This window comes from Solanum verrucosum, unplaced genomic scaffold (genome assembly GCF_900185275.1).
Source record: "Solanum verrucosum unplaced genomic scaffold, falcon-dt-bn FXZP01000177.1, whole genome shotgun sequence".
NCBI lineage: Eukaryota > Viridiplantae > Streptophyta > Magnoliopsida > Solanales > Solanaceae > Solanum > Solanum verrucosum.
The window spans coordinates 2,670,428-2,695,117 of NW_026020401.1; the positions used below are offsets into that span (position 1 = coordinate 2,670,428).

The 24,690-nt window shown below is 31.9% G+C and overlaps 2 protein-coding genes across 3 annotated transcripts in view; both read right to left on the reverse strand.

The window, feature by feature from the left end:
- LOC125840013 (E3 ubiquitin-protein ligase UPL3-like) overlaps window positions 1-24,690 on the reverse strand; it is a 120,471-nt gene that overhangs the window by 75,303 nt on the left and 20,478 nt on the right. The gene's annotated exons all lie outside the window — the stretch shown is intronic.
- LOC125840018 (rac-like GTP-binding protein ARAC3) lies at window positions 2,348-13,343 on the reverse strand. 2 transcript variants are annotated; one of them, XM_049518997.1, is made up of 7 exons: window positions 13,090-13,343; window positions 12,086-12,173; window positions 11,896-12,005; window positions 11,521-11,584; window positions 3,084-3,148; window positions 2,900-2,965; window positions 2,348-2,815 (listed from the first exon to the last, which is right to left on the reverse strand). In XM_049518997.1, the coding sequence occupies exons 1-7, from the start codon at window positions 13,186-13,188 to the stop codon at window positions 2,711-2,713; spliced, it is 597 nt and encodes a 198-aa protein (XP_049374954.1). In that variant the 5' UTR covers window positions 13,189-13,343; the 3' UTR covers window positions 2,348-2,710. The 2 variants fall into 2 exon arrangements, with proteins under 2 accessions (XP_049374954.1, XP_049374955.1); XM_049518998.1 differs by having other exon boundaries at window positions 2,669-2,825; window positions 13,090-13,342.

Below are 24,690 nucleotides of genomic sequence, written 5' to 3' on the forward strand. Positions count from 1 at the left end.
CTCCCTCACCAAGTTTTTTGCCCTCTGAACCTACTCCTCCCATCAGGAAATCCTCTAGAACCCATAAACCTCCTGTTTATCTTAAAGACTATCTCTATACTGGACACCAACCTACACAGACTTCTTTACATGCCTCTTTTTCTAATCACCATCACATAACTTCTGCATCATTGTATCCTGATAGTCAATCACTCATATTGAGTGTGTCACATGATTGTGAACCATCATCATTTAATGAGGCAGGAATGAACCCTGCTTGGCAAGCTGCAATGACACAAGAGTTGACTGTCCTTCATGATAATGACACTTGGGATCTTATGTATCTTCCTGTTGGTAAGAAGGCCATTGGGTGTAGATGGGTTTATAAGATAAAGCATAAGGCTGATGAAAGCATAGAGAGGTACAAAGCAAGGCTAGTTGTGAAAGGTTACACTCAGCACTATGGGATAGATTATACAAAAACTTTTTCTCCAGTCATCAAAATGACAACTGTGAGAGCTTTAATAGCTACTGTTGTGAAGAAGTGCTGGAATATATATCAGTTGGATGTAAATAATGCCTTCCTTCATGGAGAGTTACATGAAGAAATATATATGGACATTCCACATGGGTTGGATATTCACACCAAAGGTATGGTCTGTAAACTCAAGAAATCACTTTATGGCCTAAAGCAGGCAAGCAGGCAATGATATGCCAAACTATCTGATGCCTTAAAGTCCAGAGGCTACAATCATTCCCTAAATGATTATTCTTTGTTCTATAGAAAACAGGGTCTTTCTACTGTGTTTATAGCTGTCTATGTAGATGATATTCTACTAACTGGAACTGATCTTGAAGAGATTGGTCAACTAAAGGCTTTTCTTCATAACCAGTTCAAAATCAAAGACCTGGGGAAGTTGCACTATTTCTTAGGTTTGGAAATCCTCTATACAGAAACTGGGATGCTTATATCACAGAGGAAGTTTGTACTTGATCTTCTCAAAGAATATCACTGTACAAAGTACTCTAGTCTTGCTTCACCCCTTGATTCGTCAATCAAACTCAAAGCTCATGAAGGGAAACCTATAGCAGATCCCAGCTCATACAGAAAGTTGATTGGAAAGTTAAATTTTCTCACCAACACTAGAATAGATATTGCATATGGGGTACAACATCTCAGTCAGTTTATGCAGGATCCTAGAGAATCTCATATGCAGGCAGCATATCACTTGCTTCGGTACCTTAAAAAGGATCCAACCCTGGGTTTGCTTATGTCCTCTACTAATGATTACAAGGTCCAAGCTTTTTGTGACTCAGACTGGGCATCATGTCCTGATTCAAGGAAGTCTGTTACTGGTTATATTGTGTTATTGGGATCAAGTCCTATAAGTTGGAAGTCGAAGAAACAAGAAACTATTTCCCTTTCTTCAGCTGAGGCTGAGTACAGGTCTATTAGGAAAGTGGTTGGAGAGTTGGTGTGGTTAAGTAGATTATTTGAAGAACTGACTATACCATGTGATGGTCCTTTTCCTGTATACTGTGATAGCCAGTCAGCCTTACAAATTGCCAAAAATCCTGTATTCCACGAAAGAACCAAGCATATTGAAATTGACTGCCACTTTGTGCGAGCCAAGCTTCAAGAAGGGTTGATTTCATTACATCATATTGGCACTGGTGATCAACTTGCTGACATTCTCACCAAAGCACTCACTGGAGTCAAACATACTGCAGTCCTAGACAAGTTGGATGTCCTAGTCGCACCTCCAACTTGAGGGGGGGTATTGAGATATTTGTTGTACACGTCAGCATCAAGTTAGTTAGGATTTCAGTTAGTTAGTTTAGCTCATAGATTGCAGATGTATATTGTTAATCAATTAGAATCATTTAGTTGATTAGTTGTATAAATAGTTGTTTGTTCATTGTAATCAGAACCACTTTGCATTCTGTCAATAATATCAGAGAAGCTTTCTCCTCTCAATTCTCTCTAGATTTCTCTTGCTTCATTAATGGAGGTTCAGTAGTATCCACCATTTTAGGTGTGTTTTTGTTCCTCTGCTTTACAGTTTCAACAACCTAAACGGGATCTTTATAGCAGAAAAGCTACGTTTGTTACTAACTCAAAGTAGGTTAGTCTTTTTCAAAATACCTTTTTCTTAATGTGTTGAAAAATGCACTGCGAAACTAGGTCAAACATTGCTACAAAGCCCAACATACTAAGAGCCAATATGAATTGAATTATTTTAAATGTTTCTAAATCAAAATACAATATCTTTTACATACTTTTCGAGTATTTGTATAAGTTAAAATTAAGCTAAAACGATAAAAATAAGCCAAAAGTTAAGTTTTGGAACACTTGCAAAAGCCTTTCTCCCAATCAAGAAACCAGAAACTATTCATACATGAAACATACATTACAACTTCTTAATGATTCAACACAATGACTATAGCACATCCAAAATCTAAATTAGTATGTTGAATGGCTTACAACAGATGCCAGAATAGTAATAATCATCTTACAAATGTTACACAGATCATATAGATCTAACTCAGGAAGAGACAACGAGAGCACTTTTGTACCCAGACCAAGTCTCGATCACGAGCCAGGTTGACACTTTCCTAGAGTACTTGGTCAGGACTGCCAATCAGTAAACAAATTTTCTGCACTACTTGAAATAGGAAGTACACTGACAATCGTCTATATCTCCTTTGCATAGCCACTCTTTTAGCGAAATCACAAGATAGAGCAGGCTTTCTGACCCTTTCTCTTCTTTTTCTTCTTCTGCTTGGGTGGTTGTAGAACCACCCTAATAGCCGCATCAAAAACAGCCTTCACATTCTGCAGTTCTCTTTTGCAAAATAAGTATGAAACGAGGTGACTTATAGCTAGACCATGTAATCTTTATTTGGATCGGAAAATTACCTGCTGTGTTTTTGCACTACATTCAATATAAGCTGCAGCACCAATAGACTTTTTGAGCTCTTCACCCTTTACAAGTATGCAGGAAATGAGATACGGACAGAAGACTAGCCCCCTCAAACTTAATCATCTGGTCTAAGAAAACGAATTCACTACTACTGCTGAAACATGTTAGAAGTTGGTATACCTGAGCCGAGCTAATAGGTACTGCACCAGGATGGTCTAAAAAGAATTGTTTGTCCTCTCGAAGATCTAGTGGAAGCATAATTAATGCCGTTAAACAGAAGCACGAGAAATCACAAGAGAAGACAGGAAAAGAATGGAACTAGCCCACAGGAAGAAACAAAGTGGAGTTAAACAGAAGGAATGGACTGAAGCATTCAATTGAACCAATAAGGATGAAACAAGATACTACAAGTTAAACATGATCAACATGTTCGCCAGAAACACGTTTAGACAGAAAGAGACCAGACAGAATATTATTTAACACAAAGCAGACAGCAGAAAACCATTAAGCTCATTATATGTTTTTATTTCAAAATCCACATAGAATATGTTGCAGAATTTTGACTGAAATAATTTATGTACTTTCTCGTCAACCCTAGATATTCTTGAATTTTAGTGATGAGATAAAGTTTAAGCTCATTAGGTACTGGATTTCAAAGTCCAGAGAGTATGTGTTTCAGAACATGTTATAGAATAGTTTATGAACTACTTAGTGCTATGGTACACATACTTTAATACTAATTCAGAGACCAGTTATGTAATTAGCTTGGAAAATTATGAACTTTTTTTGTAAGGGACTTCTCAAAAGGCAAAGGGTTAGGTAAGCAACTTCAAACCACAAAGCATTGGGTGTCCTGCAGAAATGGAACTTCAACCAAACATCGCATCTTCTTCAAATTTTAGTTGTGACAGTAGGGTATTAAGGTCTCCTCAATCTCTCAAGCAGTTTGATTTCACATCCATAAAGTTATTGAACACTAATGTTTCTTCCAAATCGTATAAATTCATGGCTGATACGATAAGTGGTTCTTAGAGATAATTCTAGTTTAAGACACTTGACACCATAAGTAGTTCTTAGGTGTAATTCTGGTTAAACAGAAAGCATGAAAAACCCAACCATTATTGGTGCTTCATGCAAGAGTTCATATAGAATCAGCAGTCATGGAGGTTACATGATATCCTTTCGTAATTCCAAAAGTAGATAGCAGCATTTAAGGATTGACAGTCTATTTTTCAATGTTTAGCAACTGTCTTTCAATTACAGATATAATCTCATTCAAAATTAACAACTGATAAAGCTCAAAAATGTCTACATGATATACTCCTAGTTATTGGATCTCTATTCACCACTGAATTACTTTTCCTACTTGTAGTAACAATCGGCTCAACTTTCAAAAGGAGGAGAAAATAAGATGCAGATGAATACACGTGATGCCCAAAATCCAGAGAATAGACAAATAACTGATTCAGAAAGGAATGATTGGCTTGTAAATGTAATTCAGATGACACCAACTACAGTTTGAGATACAAAAAAAAAAACAATTTCTTTTGACATAGCAGAGTAAGAAGATAAATAATTCTTCTGCAGAACGTAACAGATTTTGACGTAGCGAGCTATGATTGGGTATATAAATAAAGGAGTCAGGAGGAAAAGGGCAAAAAAATTGAGTGAAATTTCCAAAAGGGCAACAAAAATAAGTTTGAAACCAAAAGGGTAACATTTAAACGGAAGGGAGACGGCGTTTAAATTGGGGTAGGAAGGCGCAAGTCCCTATGCGTATTGCAAGGAGACGGAGACATACAAGTGCACTCTGTCTGCACCTTTGTCTAAATAATAATAATTAAAAAAAAAAATTAGCCTCTAAAATTTTTCATGCAATTTTTTCTGTTTGCGCCAATTTTGCCTTCTGAGTTTGCCGGATCCAATTTTGCCACCATAAACACATATACATTTTAGTTGAGGAAACAATAATCATACTGTATATTTGAATACCTACTTCTAAAGTTCTAACAATTAGACTGTCCCATTCATTCGAGCCATTCTAGTGAAATATGAATACCCAGTTTAGAAATACTAAAAGCTAGATAGTGAGTACAAAATGTAAGTGATGCGGTTAGGTATAATAATTTTTTATATAATTTGATATTATTGGGTACAAAATACAAGGGACATGAAAAAAAATATAAAGGTCAAAACTTCTAGAGATTATCGTCTGCCTCGACGCGGTTGATGTGTACCTGTTCCACACATGGTGGGTACGTGTAGCCTTGTTGTTCTTCGAGGGTTGTTAATGTTATGCAAAATTAAATTTATTATTGAATTCTATTAATTTTTTATAAATGTGAAAATTGAAATTTTGTCAATTATTACAACATACATATTCTTGTGAAGATTCATCTTCTTCATCATTTTGACGTTGAGACATATCATCCCGCAATAAGATGTAAAATTATAAACATATAATTTAATATAAATAAAATATTTCAATAATTATTTAAAGAGTATATTACTTACCGTCAAAAAATTTATTCTCCCGACATCAAATGGTGAGTTTTGAAATTCATGTTGGTGTGTATCAAAATTTCCCTCGCTGAAAACCCAAAATTAGGAGTTTGAAAGTCACTATCTTCTTGTTGTGTTGAGTTGGGCACACATGAAATGGAAGCTTGCCTCTGGAGTCTTGTGTGATAAGAAAGTTCCACCTAAACTTAAAGGTAAGTTCTACCGAGTGGTAGTTAGACCGGCCTTGTTGTATGGAGCGGAGTGTTGGCCAGTCAAGAACTCACATGTTCAAAAAATGCATGTTGCGGAGATGAGGATGTTGAGATGGATGTGTGGGCACACTAGGAGCGATAAGATTAGGAATGAGGTTATCCGGGAGAAGGTGGGAGTGGCCCCTGTGGTGGACAAGCTGAGGGAAGCAAGACTGAGATGGTTTGGGCATGTGAAGAGACGGTGCGCAGACGCCCCAGTGAGGAGGTGCGAGGGGCTGGTTGTAGAGGGTACGCGGAGGGGTAAAGGTAGGCCTAGGAAGTATTGGGGAGAGGTGATTAGACAGGACTTGGCTCAGCTTCACATTACCGAGGACATGACTCTAGATAGGAAGGAGTGGAGGTCGTGTATTAAGGTTGAAGGTTAGTAGGGTTAGCGTGTTGTCTTTCCTTGCGAGGGTATGGGTTGGTAGCGTTTGTAGTAGTCCTAGCCTGACACTTGTAGTTCTTGTCTGTGATCCTATAGCCATATGTTGTTTACTGCAATTCACCTCTCACAGTATTTTCTTGATGTTATTGTCTCCGTTGTTGATTATGCACTATTTTTCTTATTGGATGTTATGTTTTATATATTGTTTCCTCTTCTTTTACTTGGTTTGGATGTACTTGAGCCGAGGGTCCTCCGGAAACAACCTCTCTACCTCCGCGAGGTAGTGGTAAGGTCTGCGTACACTTTATCCTCCCTAGACCCCACTTTGTGGGATTTCACTGGGTATGTTGTTGTTGTTGACAATAATTAACAATTCAAAATGTTTAAAAGAAACCTATAGAATTCGATTGATTCTAAAAATACTATTAATGTCACATAAATTGGAACATAATAAGTCATATATTATTTGAAATGACGTAACAAGTACTATGAATCGCAATAATAATACACAAGTACTATAATTTACTATTATTAATTTCTACTGTCTCCATTTCAAAATAAGTGAATTATTCACACTACAAAATTCAGTTGAATCAACACTGCAAAATTCAGTTGTGTAATTGAAATATTGGGAGAGGCACAGGTCACTTGACCCTTGTAAGGCGCACATACCTTGCGCCTTCCTCTGCAAAAAATTTATACATTTTTTACATTGCAGTGTTGAATCAAATCAACACTACAAATTTGCAAGATTCACACGGGTCCTTAGTTTAATACAAAATGCCAAAGTAAGGTGCAAGTCTCCAGAGGCGTATCTAGAGGGGGTGCCATGGGTTCACGTGAACCCATGCTCCCCTCTCTAGATCATATATAGTAGTGTTATATTTTTAAAAAAATATTTAAATATAGATGTGTGAATTCATGTTTAAAGTATCATATAATAATACGATGATAATTGGGTGCACTTCTCTAAGCGAGAGATAGAAATTTAAATCTTATATCTATCTTGTCTCTTTGAGTAACACTTTTTCAAGTGGTTATCAGTTACACTTTTTTCGTTTCAACTAATTTTTCTTTTGTTCTTTTCCTTTATGCTTTCAAAATTTTCAAGTGTGTTACATTGAGAATTCCTAAAAAATTTAGCATTGTAAATTTTTTATATAATTAAATCAAATGTGTATATTAAAATTTAAAACTAGTAGACGACTTATATATTTTGGACCTATAATTTTTAAACTTTAATGGTTCATATCACGAACTAAAAGTCAAATCGATCAAATTTATATTTAAGATATATGTTTTCGTAATCGTGCACCCATCTAGCTAGAATCCTGGATACGCCTCTGCAGGTCTCTTGTGCCTTGTAAGGCGCTGAGCACCCTATGCGTTATGTTAATTCGTGTCGGACTACAGTGAGGTGCAAGGTCTCTTTTGCCTTGTAAGGCGCAGAGAACCTTGCGCCCTTTTTATATATTAAATAATTATAATTTTTAAGTATTACATATATTAAATAATTAGAAAAAAATTAGTTTGTCATAATATAAAAATATATGCATGCATTTATAAATATTTTTAATTTTTTTTTGAAGTATTTAATATATTAAATAATTAGGAAAAAAAAAATACTCCCTCCATTCAATTTTACTTGTTACTTATTACTAAAACAGATTTTCATTTTTACTTGTCATTTTTTACATATTAAGAAAAGACAATTACTTTTTCCATGTTTTACCCTCGGCATTCAATACTCATTTTTCAAATTATTTTTTAAGACATCATTTAATAGGAGATAGTTTGGTAAAATACTTATATCAAAGTGTGACAAGTAAAAGTGAACATAGAGAGTAACTTATAATAATGGAGTTATATGCATGCATGCAAAAAAGTAAGCTACACATAGATAACTTTGTAAGACATAGTTGTCATGTTCATCCTATAAAAGCTCACCCAAAGTTATCAAAACTCACACAAAGTGTCAAAGCTAAACCACAGTTATCATTTTTTTGTAGAATCAAGACAATATAAAGATAATTTAATGGTAAACTTTTAAATTTATATTTTTAATTAATGATTTAACTTTAAGTTGTAGTATTAGTCCAGATGTAATTCTTTTTTTCATTTTGATATATAGATGAATCAAGAAAATTTTGCATATTCGGGATCATGATGTTTTAACGTTACAAGATAAACATCGGTCTCAAAATATTTAGAATGGTGAACTAAGTGTGAAGGAAACACGTTTAACAGTGCATCGACATGATCATGAATTATGGCAACACATAAAAAATAATCCATTTCATCCTCGTACACCAAATTTATTTTAATTACACAGGTTTTAGAGGTGTTCTTGAAGTAGGATACATTCCGTGCGATGCAAGCGTTATTACTGCTTTGGTTGAAAGGTGGCTGCCAAAAACTCATACCTTTCATATGAAAAATGGCGAAACAACAATAACTATGTAGGATATGGAAATTATGTTCGGTATGGTTGTTGATGGTACACCTATTCTACTAAAAACCCTAAATCCATGGATTTGATTACTAGACAAAATTTAATTTATAATTTAACCGGTTGGTTTCCTCTAGAAAAATGATTTCAAGGTTATAGAATTTTTTCAGTGTCATTAATTAATTATATAGAAAATTCAAATGAAATTACCGATAATTCCACTGATGTAGAGGTACTACAAAAATTTAGATTATACCTATTTTGGTTGCTCGAAGGAACATTATTTCCTGATTAGTCAGGAAATAAATTAAATTCTTATTTTTCATTAAAATGGGTGACATACATGCATTGACAACACAGGCATGGGGAGCCGCCACACTTTTTTACTTGCACCATTCATTATGTCACGCATCCATATGCGACATTGCCGTTGTAAATGATTTTATATCATTATTACAGGTTGGTCACCTTTATATTTGTAATTATTATGATTGACTATTTTTTAATACTAATAATAAAAATTATTTATTGTTTTATAGGTATGGGTGTGGGAGCATATTATCCCATTTCAACCTTTACTATTGTCTTTCAACAATGATCAACCAGAGAGACCAAAACCACTTGCATATAAGTGATCTCGAGGAAGGTTTCATCAGAATGAGGCTCGAAATATTCTGATCATACTTCGAGATGCTTTACATGATCAGATATCATAAAAAAAATTAGTTTAGCACAAAATTTAAAATAGTAAAAAAATGTGTGATATATGTTAAACTTTTTAATTTATTCTTTTTATAGTTTATTTGAAAAAATAAAACTTTATTCTCAAATCGTTCTTAATGCATTGCCTGAATGGTGTCAACGAGGGCAGAATGTGTGGATGGTGAAGGTGTCACTTATTTTCGGAATTTATCGTGAGTAACACATGGTTGATCGTGTAGTTACACACTTTGGTTTTGTGCAACATATACCATAAAATGTGCATTATTATGGTGATCATTATACCATCAATAAGCGCAAAAAAATAACAGTAGATATTCATCAGATGTTAGTTGATACTGAAAGTACATGGAATCAACGTTATCAACATCTTGTACAGATAAATCATCAAGCAAACCAAATTGATTATTTTCATTGGTATCTACAACATTCACACATGTTCATTGCAAATCCACAACATAATGTCCAAATTGGACATCAACCAATCGTAGGAAGATTTGAGGCATTGGTATGTAATATTTTTTAAAATACATAAATATCATTTACTTCTTTCATTGACTTTTTTTTATAAATATTTTTAATGAATTTTAGGTAAGGGGACACGAAAGATTGTATAGAAGGAATCAAACGATAGAAAATGATAATACTCAATCATTTCAATTGAGAGAAAATGCAAGACAAATGACATCTTATTCTAGAAATGCTATGAATGTTGCCCATTTGAACATGTGATTGAACTTTGAACAACAATTTACTCCACCAAATGAATATCAACCACCACAACCACCATCACTTCATAGATGTGGTAGACAAAATCGGGGAGGTGTTCAAATAGAAGAACATAATACGGAATTTTTGGGAAATCAATATGAGGCCAACACCAATTTATCATTGGCTACTCCCGATACTCCGTATTACCCCTTTTTGACTGTGTTGGAGCATCTACGTGTGTGCCCAAGTACACACAACAAGAAGATAGTGGTTTTCAAACTCCTAATGTTGGAATTTTGGGGTTTCAACAATTCAGCGATGAAAATTTTTGTTTTGCATAAAATACACACCACCGTGAATTTCAAAACTCACTATTTGATGCTGGGAGAATGAATTTTTCGATGGTAAGTAATATACTCTTTAAATAATTATTGAAATATTTTATTTATATTAAATTATATGTTAATAATTTTACATCTTATTGTAGGATGATGTCTCAAAGTCAAGATGATGATAATGATGAATCTTCACAAGAATATGTATGTTGTAATAATTGACAAAATTTCAATTTTCACATTTATAAAATATTAAAATAATTCAATAATAAATTTAATTTTGCGGACATTAAAAACCCTCGAAGAACAACCAGGCCACACGTACCAACCATGTGTGGAACAGGTACACAAACAACAACAACAACAACCACATCGAGGCAGACGATAATCTCTAGAAGTTTTATCATTTATATTTTTTTCATGTCCCTTGTATTTTGTACTCAATAATATCAAATTATATATATAAAAAACTATTATATTGAACCGCATCACTTACATTTTGTACTCCTTGTCTAGCTTTTAGCATTTCTAAACTGGGTATTCAAATATATGTTCATATTTCACTGGAACGGCTCGAATGAATGGGACAGTCTTATTGTTAGAAACTTTAGAAGTGGGTATTCAAATATATAGTATGATTATTGTTTCCTCAACTAAAACGTATGTGTTTATGGTGGCAAAATTGGATCCGGCAAAATCAGCTCATAAAAACTTTTTTTTACAAGACAAAATTGGTGCAAATAGAAAAAATTAAATGAAAAATTTTAGAGCCTAAAAACTTTTTATTATTATTATTATTTAGACAAAGGCGCGGGGCCCAATGCACCTTACAAGGCACAAGCAGAATGTGACTTGTAAGTCTCTATCTCTGCGCCTTGCAAGGCACATAGGGACCTGAGCCTTCCTACCCCAATTTAAATGTCGTCTCCCTCCCGTTCAAATGTTACCCTTTTGGTTTCAAACTTATTTTTGTTGTCCTTTTGGGAATTTCACTCAAAAAAAATTTCCCTTTTGGCTCCGGACTCATAAATAAAGTCTCTTCAAGGATTGTCCGACATCAGAGCTCATCCATACATTCAAGGCAAGATGTCCAATATAAAGGATGCAACCACGGTTCAAGAAAATTGTCTCCAATGAAAATAAAGTAGAAACTTGCAATAACGGCAGACAAATGAAGAGACCTTTCCAACCACATAGAGGTATTTATAGGACACAAATAATTGAATCAACAATAAAACCAGTGTAAGGAGGACATACTAACCTAGCTTTGTTCCAACAAGAATGATTGGAACTCCTGGGGCATAATGCCTCAATTCAGGAAGCCACTAAAATTAAATAGCAAGAGCAAAATGTATTAGTTCCTGTAAATTGTGGAATATCACCAACCATACATCTCATTCATCTTATTTCTCTTATAGGCATCTTTTATCCAAATAATCAAGTTTATTGGTACTTTCACTAACAAGTTGAATCAAAGAACTAAAGTAACAGTTAAGCAAGCCAAAGTCTTCCATGGACTGCTATCAAGATAATGGAGATTGCTATCACACATGTTTCCTCAGTCTCATAGTCATTTATGTGAGCAGGCAAAATTAAACTGAAAGTTAGAGATCTAATTCTAGAAAGGAGATTGCACCTTTTTGGAGACATTTTCATGGCTGGCCTTGCTGATGAGGGAAAATGCTAGTATAAAAACATCCGCCCCACGATAGCTCAAGGGTCTTAATCTGTTGTAATCCTCCTGACCTGTCCAATCAAACAGTAGGGGTAGTCAGCATGAGTGCCACAATGAGGTAAAGAAACATGGTAACTAATATCCATTTTACCTGCAGTATCCCACAAACCCAAATTAATAGTGCTTCCATCCACAACTACATTTGCACTAAAATTGTCAAACACAGTCGGGACATAATCCTGTTTACAACATAGCAAGCAAATTTAGAGTATGATGAATCAGAAAGTTTCATTTGAGGGATTCACAGCCACTACTTTAACAAACAAACTTATTAAACAAAAGCACATAAATTTAAAGCTCAATGTTTTCCACCCTTCTATGACTTCGAATAGAGAACACTCATGCTTCTATCTTAGAAACTAAACTTTTAAGTTCAGAGGCAAGATCATCAACAAAGCGTCATCTTTTCATCAGCTAAACACATTTTAATTAATTAACACCATAAGCCAAAATACAGCATGTAGCACAGAATTCACCTCCTCCCCCTCCTCCTACACAAACACACACACAAAACAATAATAAAAGCAGGTTTTTGTGAGGAATTCTACAGACACATGAAAAATAACATAGAGAAGGTTCCTGGGCTCTCGTATGAAGAACCAAATACAGCTATGCCTCTTCTTAAAAGCATAAGAAATTAAATCAAGAGGTTTCATATCGAACTTCTATTCAATTATAAATAGGAAAAACCAGTGCCCTTCTGTCTATAAAGCACATCAATGAGATAATCTTAAGAAAACTTCACAATCATATACTACTTCAAACACTATGGGAAAAGACAACGGAAAAATACAACAGAAGGAATATCTTGTTTCAATCATCACCGGGACTAAGAAAGACGGAGCACTTGTCTATAAAATTGTTTATGCTGCAGTAATTTTCGCTTTCTTCTCTCATTCCCTAAAATTCAATAAATTCCCAGTAATCAAACAGAAATGGTCTACCAACAAAGCAAGAAAACAACTTTAATCTACAGAACTACAGCTATATAACCCAAAATAAGAATTTCATTTGTGGAGTTATAGGAACTTAAACAACGAAACCCCAATTTTAAAAAAATTAGTACTTTGTTGGTCTCAGAAAAGAAGAACTTACAGTTGGGAAAGTATTGCTGGTATATGAAATGAGTAGACAAGTTTTACCAACTGCTCCGTCGCCGACGGTCACACACTTTATGAACCGGGAACCACTCATTCTTGATTCGTTCTCAAGTTTACCGGCAAACCCCTTCAAATTCTCCTTGTTTTCTTCTTGAAATTTCTCTATCTGCAACTACTGACAACAAAATAAATATTACTAGTATCGATACACTGCAGATACAGAGACCACCTAACTCAACACCCACATTAAATTCATATTATTTTACTTACTTGAACAAGAGATGAGGGTTGGGGGAAGAGAATGACTCACCCTTTTCAGTTGTTTCTTTTTTTTTTCTTCCACCTAATGTCCTCAAAATCCGGATGTTAGAGGTGTATTTTCATTATGTTACAAGATCGAGGATATAATGTTAATTAAATGAGTGTTATTAAAATCGTTCATATTTTAGAGATGAAACTAATAATTGAGGTTTAGTTTTGGTGTTTCTGAAATTTTCTATCAAAAAATGGAAAACACACTCAAATTATTGTGACCATTAATTATCCAGTTGTTTTTATTTTAAGTGGAACTAAATCATATTAGTAGTTCATCCTTATTGGTTAATAGAGAATTGAAAATTGATTTATTAATAAATAGCAAAATATTATGTTCTGAAGTAATTCATGTTCAACAATTTTGTGTATAGTTGGTAAAGTATGATTATAGTTTTTTTAAAGAAAGTTTCATAACAATGAAGCTTGACGCACAAATGAAATATAGGTATTTTTAGGATAAAGGTGATAATTTTAATAAATTTACAATACTACTGATTCTCAGTTATATCTCAAAATTTTAATCGATATTGTCAAGACTTTGATGATTAACTCTTGATCAAGGATAAATACTCATTGTTTATAATGTATATGAATTGTCCGTATCTAATTATATTCGCTCCTCATGAATTGAATCTAATATATGAAATTTTTATTGAGACTCGATTAAATTTAAATACACATTAAAAAATCTCCTATTAAATGGAAAAACATCGAAAAGTATCAATTAAAATGATAAAAACACTATAAAAAAAACGATTTCATACTAACTAAAAACATAATTGCTCTATTTCTGATCATTTAAAGGCATATCTATTTTATGATAACAATAAATAAATTCTTTTTGTCAAAATGAATAGTGGACATGATTATTTTATTTCCAACAATTCAGAAATAACTTTTGGCCCAACTGTAAACGAAAAAAATAAATATAAAAGACTTTCATAACCAAAACTTGATATGTAGAATGAAAAAATATTTTTCAAGTCTCAAGTCAACACATGCTTAGCTTATACGTCCATCTCAAGATTTCAGTTAGGAAGAAAGATCACACCAATGACCACTTGCCATTAATTTTCCTACTTTGCAATATTGACTAATTTTGCATATGTACCTTAATTTCGAAATGAAGTTACACTTGAAACAAGTTGCGTAAACAAGTAAGGCTTGCTTAAGTAGTTAAGTCGATTGAGGGTTTAAGTCACATTGTATTTTGAAATACCATAAGCACATGCATGCTTAAAAGAAAAGGTAAAACAATTTTTAATGTTTCATTTTGAGTCTTGAGTGAGAAAACAGTAATACCTAACCTCTGCTTAGATTCCTAATTATCCTGTTTACTCCATCTTTTTGCCTAATAATACATTGAGTAGTTGAAACTAAAATGCTCCCTCTACTAACTTTTTTTTGAAATATAAATCTTAAGATGTTGTCATTAACTTTGTATAACACTTACCTTAATTAAATACAAATACTTAATTATATTCACTAGGTTAGGAAGTTTGTGTGCACATGGCTTAGAGCAATATTAACCACCATCTGCATAAGTTATATATATATATATATTAAAAAAAAAAGAAAAGGTAAACACTAATGTATAAGCAAAAAAATAAAATCCTATCTCACATAGTTTACTATGTGTCTTTAAAAAAATTTAATTCCCAAAATATTTGAGGTACGTATATATAGGATTATTTCCTATCAAAATAGAATAGATATATGTGGAAGAATTCCTACATCAATCAACATATGCGGAAAATATTTTAAATTCACGAGTCCTAAAATATATGATAAAAAATATTAGGAGAATTTAAAATTAAAAATTTCCAAAACATATGATAAGAAAAAACATATCTAAAAATTTTGAAAACCTAAATTATATGAAATTTTCTTTTTCTACTTAATAACCCACTTTGTTAAAAAAAAGGACAAAATAACCAAATATCCCCCCCCCCCCTCCCCCTCCCTCTCAATTTATTATCGAATTTCTAACTAGACACTTGAACTTTACGGGCATCCTATCACCCTTTGAATAGTTTAAAACTGAAATTAAATTATTATTTTTTTAAATGCTGCTAAGTAAAAACTTTGCTTACATATTTTTTTAATGGAAGATATTTTATTTTAATGTTGTCTTTTTTGTAATCTGTTTTTTAAAAGAGAAAACAACACAAATTGGACCAATTAATGAAACCATTTATTCTAATTGGATCAACCCAAACTATTTACCCTTAAAAGGAACCATGATTCAAACTATTTACGCTTTACTCCTTTTGACGCATTAAACTACAATTACCCTTCATACCATCGAAGTATATATATATATATATATATATATATAATGGTATCAGAGAGTAGCTAAGTAGTGAATCACTACCTCTTCCTCTTTGATACCATCAAAGTATATATAAACTCTAATGGTATAAAACAGTAATTGAGCAGTTTTTCACTGAAGCACTGCATGTCCCTCCTTGATACCATCAAAGTATATATATACTCTAATGGTATCAAGGAGCAAATGACTAGTGTTTTCACTGAAGCACTATTTTTTCATCTTTGATATTGTGGTGTCAAGCATCAATTTAGCTATTTTTCACTAAATCACTACCTCTTCCTATTTGATATCATCAAAATATATATAAACTTTGATGATATCAAGCAGTAATTGAACAACTTTTTCACTGAAGTACTGCATGTCCCTCTTTAATACCATCGGAGTATATATATATTCTAATGGTATCAAAGAATAATTGAGTAGTGATTTGACAGTCTACGTGCTCATGCTGAATAGCAGCACCTTTAATAGGATCAGTCTCAATTGCATCTGCAAATTGGATTAGTTGTGCATGGTCGTGGAGATAGATACTTCAGTGAATTCCACAACCAACAGATATGCAGTGATCACACGTTTGATCCCAAAGTTGGATGACAAGGATAAATATATCAAAAAAAATATGACGAGGTGTAAATATAGCCTTTTTCTAAGAGTACATGGGCAAATATAACCTTTTTCCTCCTTTTTAAAATAAGTTTGTGGGATTTTTGAGTCCACATGTCAACTAGTAAACTATCTAATATAAGTGATATCTAAACATTTTATTTTATGTGACATTGTTTGATTTGACATAATATTATTATTATTTTTTTGAAATTTGTGGTTTAAACTAATCCTTATATATTTGTGTGACTATAAACATTAAAAGTAAAAAATAAATTTTAAAGTTAAATTGTTTCTAATTATATAAAATGACATTTTTTAAGACGGATTAAAAAGAGAAAGGTGTCACAGAAAATGAGAACTAGAAAATATTGGTTATGGAATTTACAAAAAATAAAGAGAGAAGTATTGAAAACACTCCTAAACTCAGCGCGAAGTATTAGTTTCATCTCCGAACTATTGTCAGTGTTAAAAGCACTCCTTTACTTAACTAACTAAATTTAAATACACCCCGATATTGCAACATGAGTGAAATACACCCCTAAATTCTCGTTAAATTTAGGAGTATTTTTAACACTTCTCTCGACTTTTTATCAAAAGTTCATGCTCCTACAAGAGTTTGACATCACTTGCTATGCCATGTGGCAAATCCGGAGTGCATTGGGGGTATATCTAAGTTTGCTTAGTCAAGTAGAGGGGTATTTTAAAACTGTCAATAATTCCTGAACGAAACTAATAATTTAAAATCAAGTTTAGGAGTGTTTTCAATACTTCTCTCAAAAGTAAAATTTCTCCTTTAACTAGTATACTGATCAAAACTTGCAAAGGAACTTGGAGATGAATTCTGAACAATTAAAACGGACAATAATTACTAAAAGAGAAAATTAATAGAATTTGAAATACTCACAAAGAAAAAATTTAAAAAGGATTAATATAATAAGAATGGGAGAATTTGTGATTCTTCCTTTTTTGGATGACTCATTTAAATTCTAGGGAAAATAGCGATTTTCATCCTGGTAATATTGTATAATTTCAGTTTTAATTCTTGTGTTATTTGACTATACATATTTAATTTTTGATTATTTAAAATGTGCGGTTTTGGTCCTTAAAGTTAACTATTTAACAGAATGATTATTTTAAATATATAATTTAAAATAAATTGAAGATTTGGTGATTCTAAATGCTTGAAGAATTATGTGTTACATTTTTAAAGACCGAAAGTTGTTAGGACACCATTGATAGCCTTAAGGAGCATGTCCATCTACTATTTACCCTTTCAAATGTAATCTTATTTGACCTTGATTAGTAACCATTGAAAAAGAGAGGAAGAACGAGTTGCTAATGAATCAAAACATAATAAACACAAAAGCAGATGAGATCAATTAATATTCAAGCAATTAGAATCACCAACCCTTTATTTTATAAATTTTCAAATAATTATTTTGTTAAATAGTTAATTTTTGTTAACTTCAAAGTCCAAAATCGCTCACTTCAAATAATTGAAGGTTAAATGTGCATAGTCAAATAATAGAGAGACTAAAACTGAAATTTGACAAAAATACAGGAACTAAAATCGATATTTCCCCTAGATTCTATAATCACTGAAAATGCAGATGCTTCGAATAAAAGGCAAGAAGGTTAAAACGAAATCACACGGTTAATTATGCTAAAAAGGAAGTACTTTTAATGCAAAAATATTTATAATTAATTATATTTTATGTTAACACAAGGAGAACTTTTATGGAAAATAAATCAAACAGTCTATTTCGCTAAAACGAAGAACATTTATAATTAATAAATATTATGTTAATACAAGGAGAACTTCTATGGGAAAAAATGATACGGTCTATTATGCTAAAAGGGAAGTACGTTTTATGGAAAAATATTTATAATTAAATTAAATTTTGTTAATACAAGGAAAACTTTTATGGAAAAATATTTATAAAATCAAGTCTGCCATTCTCTTATTTATATAGCCTTAAGTTGGTTTGAAAACTTGTGAAATTGAAAAACATCTTTACATAAACATTATTTAGCTATTTATTTTACCATGGCCAAGTTTTCTTTCCTCCATCTTTGTTTGGTTGCTTTGTTGTTATCAGGTCAGTATTAATAATTATATGTAACATTTACACTTCTATCAATTTTCATTCACGTTGTGAAAGTAGTCACTAATGTACCACTAATGCATACATTAGTGAAAACTGTCTAAATGACACCCTTTATAATCTGACTCTCTCCAGCATGAATGCATAATGCTTTTGTATATTGAATTGTACGTCAATTTAATTAATTTCTAAACTACTTGTGTAATTTGCAGGTGTATTTGTTGATGCTCAACAACAACCAAAAAGAAAGAGATGCAGTTTTTTATTACATCGTAATCAATGTGATCCCCAAAGCTGTTTGGATGAATGCAATAAAAAATATGGCGCTGATAGTTTCACTGGAGTTTGTGCTGGCCTAGAACCACTTAGTTGTGTATGTGTTTATTATTGTGGACCTCCTCCTTCTTAAATAGATTGTCTTAGCTTTAATTTATCGAGTAATTCTATTCATTATCGTCATAAATTACAATTAAATTCACATTCATGAATCGTTAATAGGGATGTTGATGATTTGATTTGATTCGGTTTTTCTTTAAATGTTAGAATTGAATTAAACCAGTAAAGTTACTTTTTCATTGGTTTGATTTTCTCGATTTTCTCAGTTTTTTTGTTGGTTTTTATCTATTTTTTTTTGTTATATACTTCCAAACACATATTAGATTGATTAAGTATATTGTAGCATAGCTCTACCAAATCAATTGCTATTTGAGAAAAGAAGGAAATATATACATAATTAAGTTATATATGTAACTTCCTCCGAAAAATTATATGCATTAATATTGATATTCCAATTATCTTTATTGCAATTGAATCAAACAATATTGTTAATATAATATTTAGTATATTATGATATGATTACTATATAATATTTAATTAATATTTTTTATATCATTTTGATTTAGTATAAAGGTAAAATAGTAATTTAATTTAGCACTTTGAAGCTTTCCAATTCTTTAAATTTTGACATCTAATTTAATGAGCTGTCCTTGATTCAAGTGCATTTTTTTCCAGAAAAACTTCCTAGCTCTAGACGAGTTCTTAAAGTAATTATCACTTGATCCAATCATTAGTATAAATAATCAAAATATCAAGAGTTAAGCTTGCTTCTTCAACTATTGATCGAGTCTCGTTCGGGTAAAGTAGGGTACAAAGTGAGAGGGTGATTACCGGTTAGTGTTGTATTTTTTTTGGTAATTTGGTAATTCAAAGCATGATTTGCGAAAGTGAATTCATAATATATCTAAAAAGTAATATAACCTTTTTTCTGAAAGTACATGGACATATATAACCATTTCCCCTTTTTAGAAATACTTATTTCTCTTAATACGTTCAATTATTATTAATATTTTTTTTTTAAAAAAAAGTATTAATTATATGGTAACTTGAACTCTAAATTAATTATAGGGGATTCTTGTTTCTTACCAAAAATAAGAAGAATTAGGAGACTTAACCCCTCTCTCTATATAAGAATCATAAATTGATTTATTGGAGTAGCATTGACACCCGTACGTGATCATATTATAAACAAGTATAAATGGCTGAAGAATTAGTTCTCCCCCTACTCTGCGCCTCTCCGTTGCGTCGCATGTTCCTCGGTGCTTGGCCAATATTTTCATCTTTCATTAATAAGTTTAGGTACTTAGCCAGCATGCCAAACCTTGGTCCATTTATAGGCTAGCTATTTTTACGATATATGGTGGCTTCTCTTTAGTTACATTCCCTGGTTATGCATCAGCCATGCGTTGCTCAATTTAGCTGCATGCTCATGATTTCGACATCTTCATGTTTATTATCATCTTTGGTTTCTACGTAACTCATAATATTGTGATCCATTTTGTTATAGATTGGCATCGCGATATGCTTGATGGGTGCCAGGGCAAAATTTATAATCGAGGTTATTCCTGTGATAATTCTAGCTACGTTGTATCACTCTTCTATGAATATATGCACTAGTGTAGACATAATCTCTTGTATCTCCTCTATCCTTTCTATTAAGCTCCAAGGTACCCTTGAATCATATTCCGAAGACTTCGTGAATCTGTCTCTAATATGACGTTTGTGATCCCACCCCTCTTGCAGTAGCTCAGTGCCTTCCAGATTGCTGTAATTTCTGCTTCCATGTTTGTTGCCTATCTTTTGTGCTTCAGCGTATACTAGATCTCCTTGACTCCCTCTTATACAAAATAATCCATAAGAGCTTTCTCCCGAATTGCCTTTACTAGCTCCATCTGTATTACACTTTACCCATCCTTCCTCTGGCGTTAACCACTTTTACTATGTGATAGTATAGAACTGGTTTATACTGATGGAGTAAATCAAGCATCCCCGACCAATGGTAAGGGATATTTCGTAATCAAGTATATGTAACTCTTATCAACATATGTAGTGTCGATTGACATTCAGTGTACATTTTGTCGAAAGAGACTTCCTTGTCATGTCTCTTTGCATTCCTCCTCTTCCATAGTTGCCACATAATTATTGCAGGTATTGCCTTCCTTATGTGTTGCACCTTAGGATTTGCATCATTGCATAATCACATTATGTAATTGTTCTCCTGCTATGGTAATACCTGCACAAGAAGCAAACTGCCGTTGGGTTATGGGAGCTGTTAGTAATAAATGTGTCATGGTCTCCATTTCCCCTATGTCACAACAATAACATTTTGAGACTATATATGTTCATCCTCATTCTCTTTAGATTATCATCCGTGGCAATTCTTTTCTTCCAAACTCTCCACAAAAAGAACGATCTCTTGATCCACATGCAACTCCTCCACTCCAATGGTTGTCTTCTCTAGATCTGCCTCAAAATATGATATGCAGATTTAATAGTAAAAATCCCAGTTGAGTTTCCCATCTACCATGCTTTGTCATTTGTTTCGGAAGTGAGGGGTTTGATGCTCTCCACGATATATTCTACCATCCCCTCTGAAATGTACTCCTTCAACTTTTCTATCCTCCAAGTGCCATTTGTAATGAACTCTCTTACTTCTGTATAATACAATGCCCCTTGTTTAGTCCAGTTATCAAGCCAAAAACTAACGTATTGTGCTCCTGAAGTACCTGAGAAGTTTGAGAAGGTGCCCATTTTGATAAGCTTCGGATTTGACCGTGTTTTTATATTACCAGCTAGTGAATTAGAACTTGTTTGATCAATCCTTTTATTTGTTTTCTCCCTCTCTCTCTATATATAATATTTTATTTTGGGTTTATTTTTACTTTTGATTGAATAATTCAAGAGATGTTGGTTAAATTGAATTTGAAGTCAACTATACGTTGTTAATATTTATAATTACTTAGATTGTGTGTTAATACAAGGAAAACTTTTATGGAAAAATATTTATAAAATCAAGTCTGCCGTTCTCCTATTTATATAGCCTATTTGTAAATATTTATCAAATCAAGTCTAAGAATTTATATTTTCAAGAAACATAAAAAAATTCTTACAATGAAGTTATTTTTGTACAAAAATTAAAAATCTAGTTGTGATATACTGATATTCCAATTATATCATAATGGTAATTGAATCAAACAACTAGCAATGATGTAAAATTATTAGTATATTATGATATGATTACTATATAATACTTAATTAATATTTTTTTTATAATATTTTGATTAAGTGTAAAGGTAAAATGGTAATCCAATTTATCAGGTTAAAGCTTTTTCACTTCTCTAAATTTAATTTGACACTTATTCTATTAATCCAATTACTTGTGTAGATAATCAAAATCGAGTTTTAATTCTCAAGGTTCCCATTTTTTTCTCAATTGACTTATAAATATTTTTGACTAATATTTTTTTTATCCATCTTTTATTTATGTATACGTGTGTATATATATATATATGTATCCAATTACTGACTAATGATTTAATTGTCAATAGAATTTTTAATTTTAATTTTTAATAAAAGTTCGATTTTTCGGTGCATCGAAATTCTGAGACCCTTACACTGAACACCGAACCAAAGTACCGAAGTTTTAAAAAAATAACACAAATACCAAATCGAAAAATCAAAAAATTGAAATTGAAGAACCAAAAAACCAAAACTGAAAAACCGAATTAATTTGATTCGATTCGATTTTTTCGATTTTCCGATATTATGCCCACCCCACTTTTGGGGGCAACATTGTCCCTTTTTCATCAGAACTGAACCAACCATTAGTGGATGGGTTAACAATAGGGTGGATCTTTAGCTTGGAAAGAAGGTGAAATTTTTAGGCAAACTTCGAGAACATTTTTGAGCTACGGAGTAAGGACTTTGGACTTTTTTATACCAAAATAAAATTAAAGGTAAAATTATCTCATTTCGAATGGTTATCAGGCATAGTTCTTCCTTTCTCCCTTCTCTAGTAAAATAAATATTGAAGCTCTTGTCAACACAAACTTAATATATATTAATTTTTGTCTCAATTTATGTGATAAAATAGAATTTAGAAAGTCAATCAAATTTCTTATATAATATTCAAAATGTTTGAAGTTATTAATAATTGTAATTTCTAATAGTTTTACATTATATTTAAATAATATGTATTATTCTCTATATTCTAAATTTATGTTGCACATATGAAATTCGGAAAGCCAGCCAAATTTTACAAATATTTAAAATTATTAATTATCTTAATTTATAATATATACTGTTTACATAATTTTGATTTCTTTACTACTCCACTCCACTCCATTTCATTTCATTAATTGGGAAAGAGACTCCTCTGCCACCAATTCGTTAGTTATCTCACACTAATTATTTAACTAGTTTAACGCACGTGTGTCCCATGTTAGTTAGTATAATTTTTTTAAATGATATAGGAGATGCTAAAACATGTAAGTAATAAGTGATTAAATTTAGGAAAGGAAAATTGGTTGTAGCTATACACAATCAATTAAATTGGTATAACATTTTTCTTAAGTAGTTCTCATAGATCTTATATTCAGTGTGACACTTTCCTTTTTTTTTTTTTTTTTTTAATATTTCAATGGCATATAGTTTATAGGTAAACATAAGTAACGTTGATTATGTTTGTAAATGTTTCATATCATAAAATTTGTGTCTTATTTTAAGTTAGCAGTTACTTATCGGCTATAACGATCCATCTACTTCTATTACTCTTTTTAACCCCATTACAACAATACCTCAATCACATGCTTCTTAGAGTCAACATATGCATTCTCACTATTCATTTCGCTCTATTTGGACCCATTCATTCTAGTATTTACTACTAATTTATGGATCTCAAACAATACAAGTTCTCCATATTTTCTAGTGAGACACATCTTAACAAACTAAAAAGATTCCTAGTGAATTGGTCTAATGTATGTTTACCTTATTCATGACTAAGCATAATTCCAATGATATGACTATCATATCAATTATGTACCTGATGATGCGAGGGAGAGGGGAAGAGTTCACATTTACAAAATAAGATTTGAAGCAAAGAAAATTAAATAAAAATTAGTAATTAGCAAACACAAAGGCAAAGCAAATATAAGAGAAAACTATAAAAAGCATTAGAAGTACTAAAAAATTATATCATATTCCAAAACTGAAGAGAGTCTATGCATCAGTTATACCATTCAATTAGTTAAATGATTAGAAAACTGAAAATATTTAATTTAATACGGAAAACTAAGTGCTTTGAGAATAGAAAATAATATACGGTTTAGATAGCTAAAGTTATATGGTTGCTGAAAAATGAGATTGAGCCTTTGAAGAGAAACTCATAGTAATTGACAAATAAAAAATTAAATTTTGAGTTGGATGAATAATTAATAATTAATTAATATATATAATTTATAATATTTTTATATAATGTATGGGTGAAATGGTAATCCAACTTTACACTTTAGAGCTTCCCACTTATAGTAATATATGATATGATGATATATGATAATCTTAATTTATTTTTTACTTTATTTTTTAATGGGAAAAATGTCTTAAATATATCCGAACTTTGATCGAAATTGTTGCTACGATACTGAACTTTGAAAAGGACCTTTTACCCCTCTGCACTATTTAATAGTGTATTTTAAATGTATATATATGCTCACGTGGACATCATAAATAATGTATCATTATAAATAGTAATGTGTCCACGTAGACATATATATACCTTTAAAATACACTATTAAATAGTGCAGGGGTAAAAGGTCCTCCACAAAGTTTGGTATCGTAACAGCAATTTCGGCCAAAGTTGATGTATTTTTCAGACCCTTTTCCCTTTTTTAATAGTAATTCTACT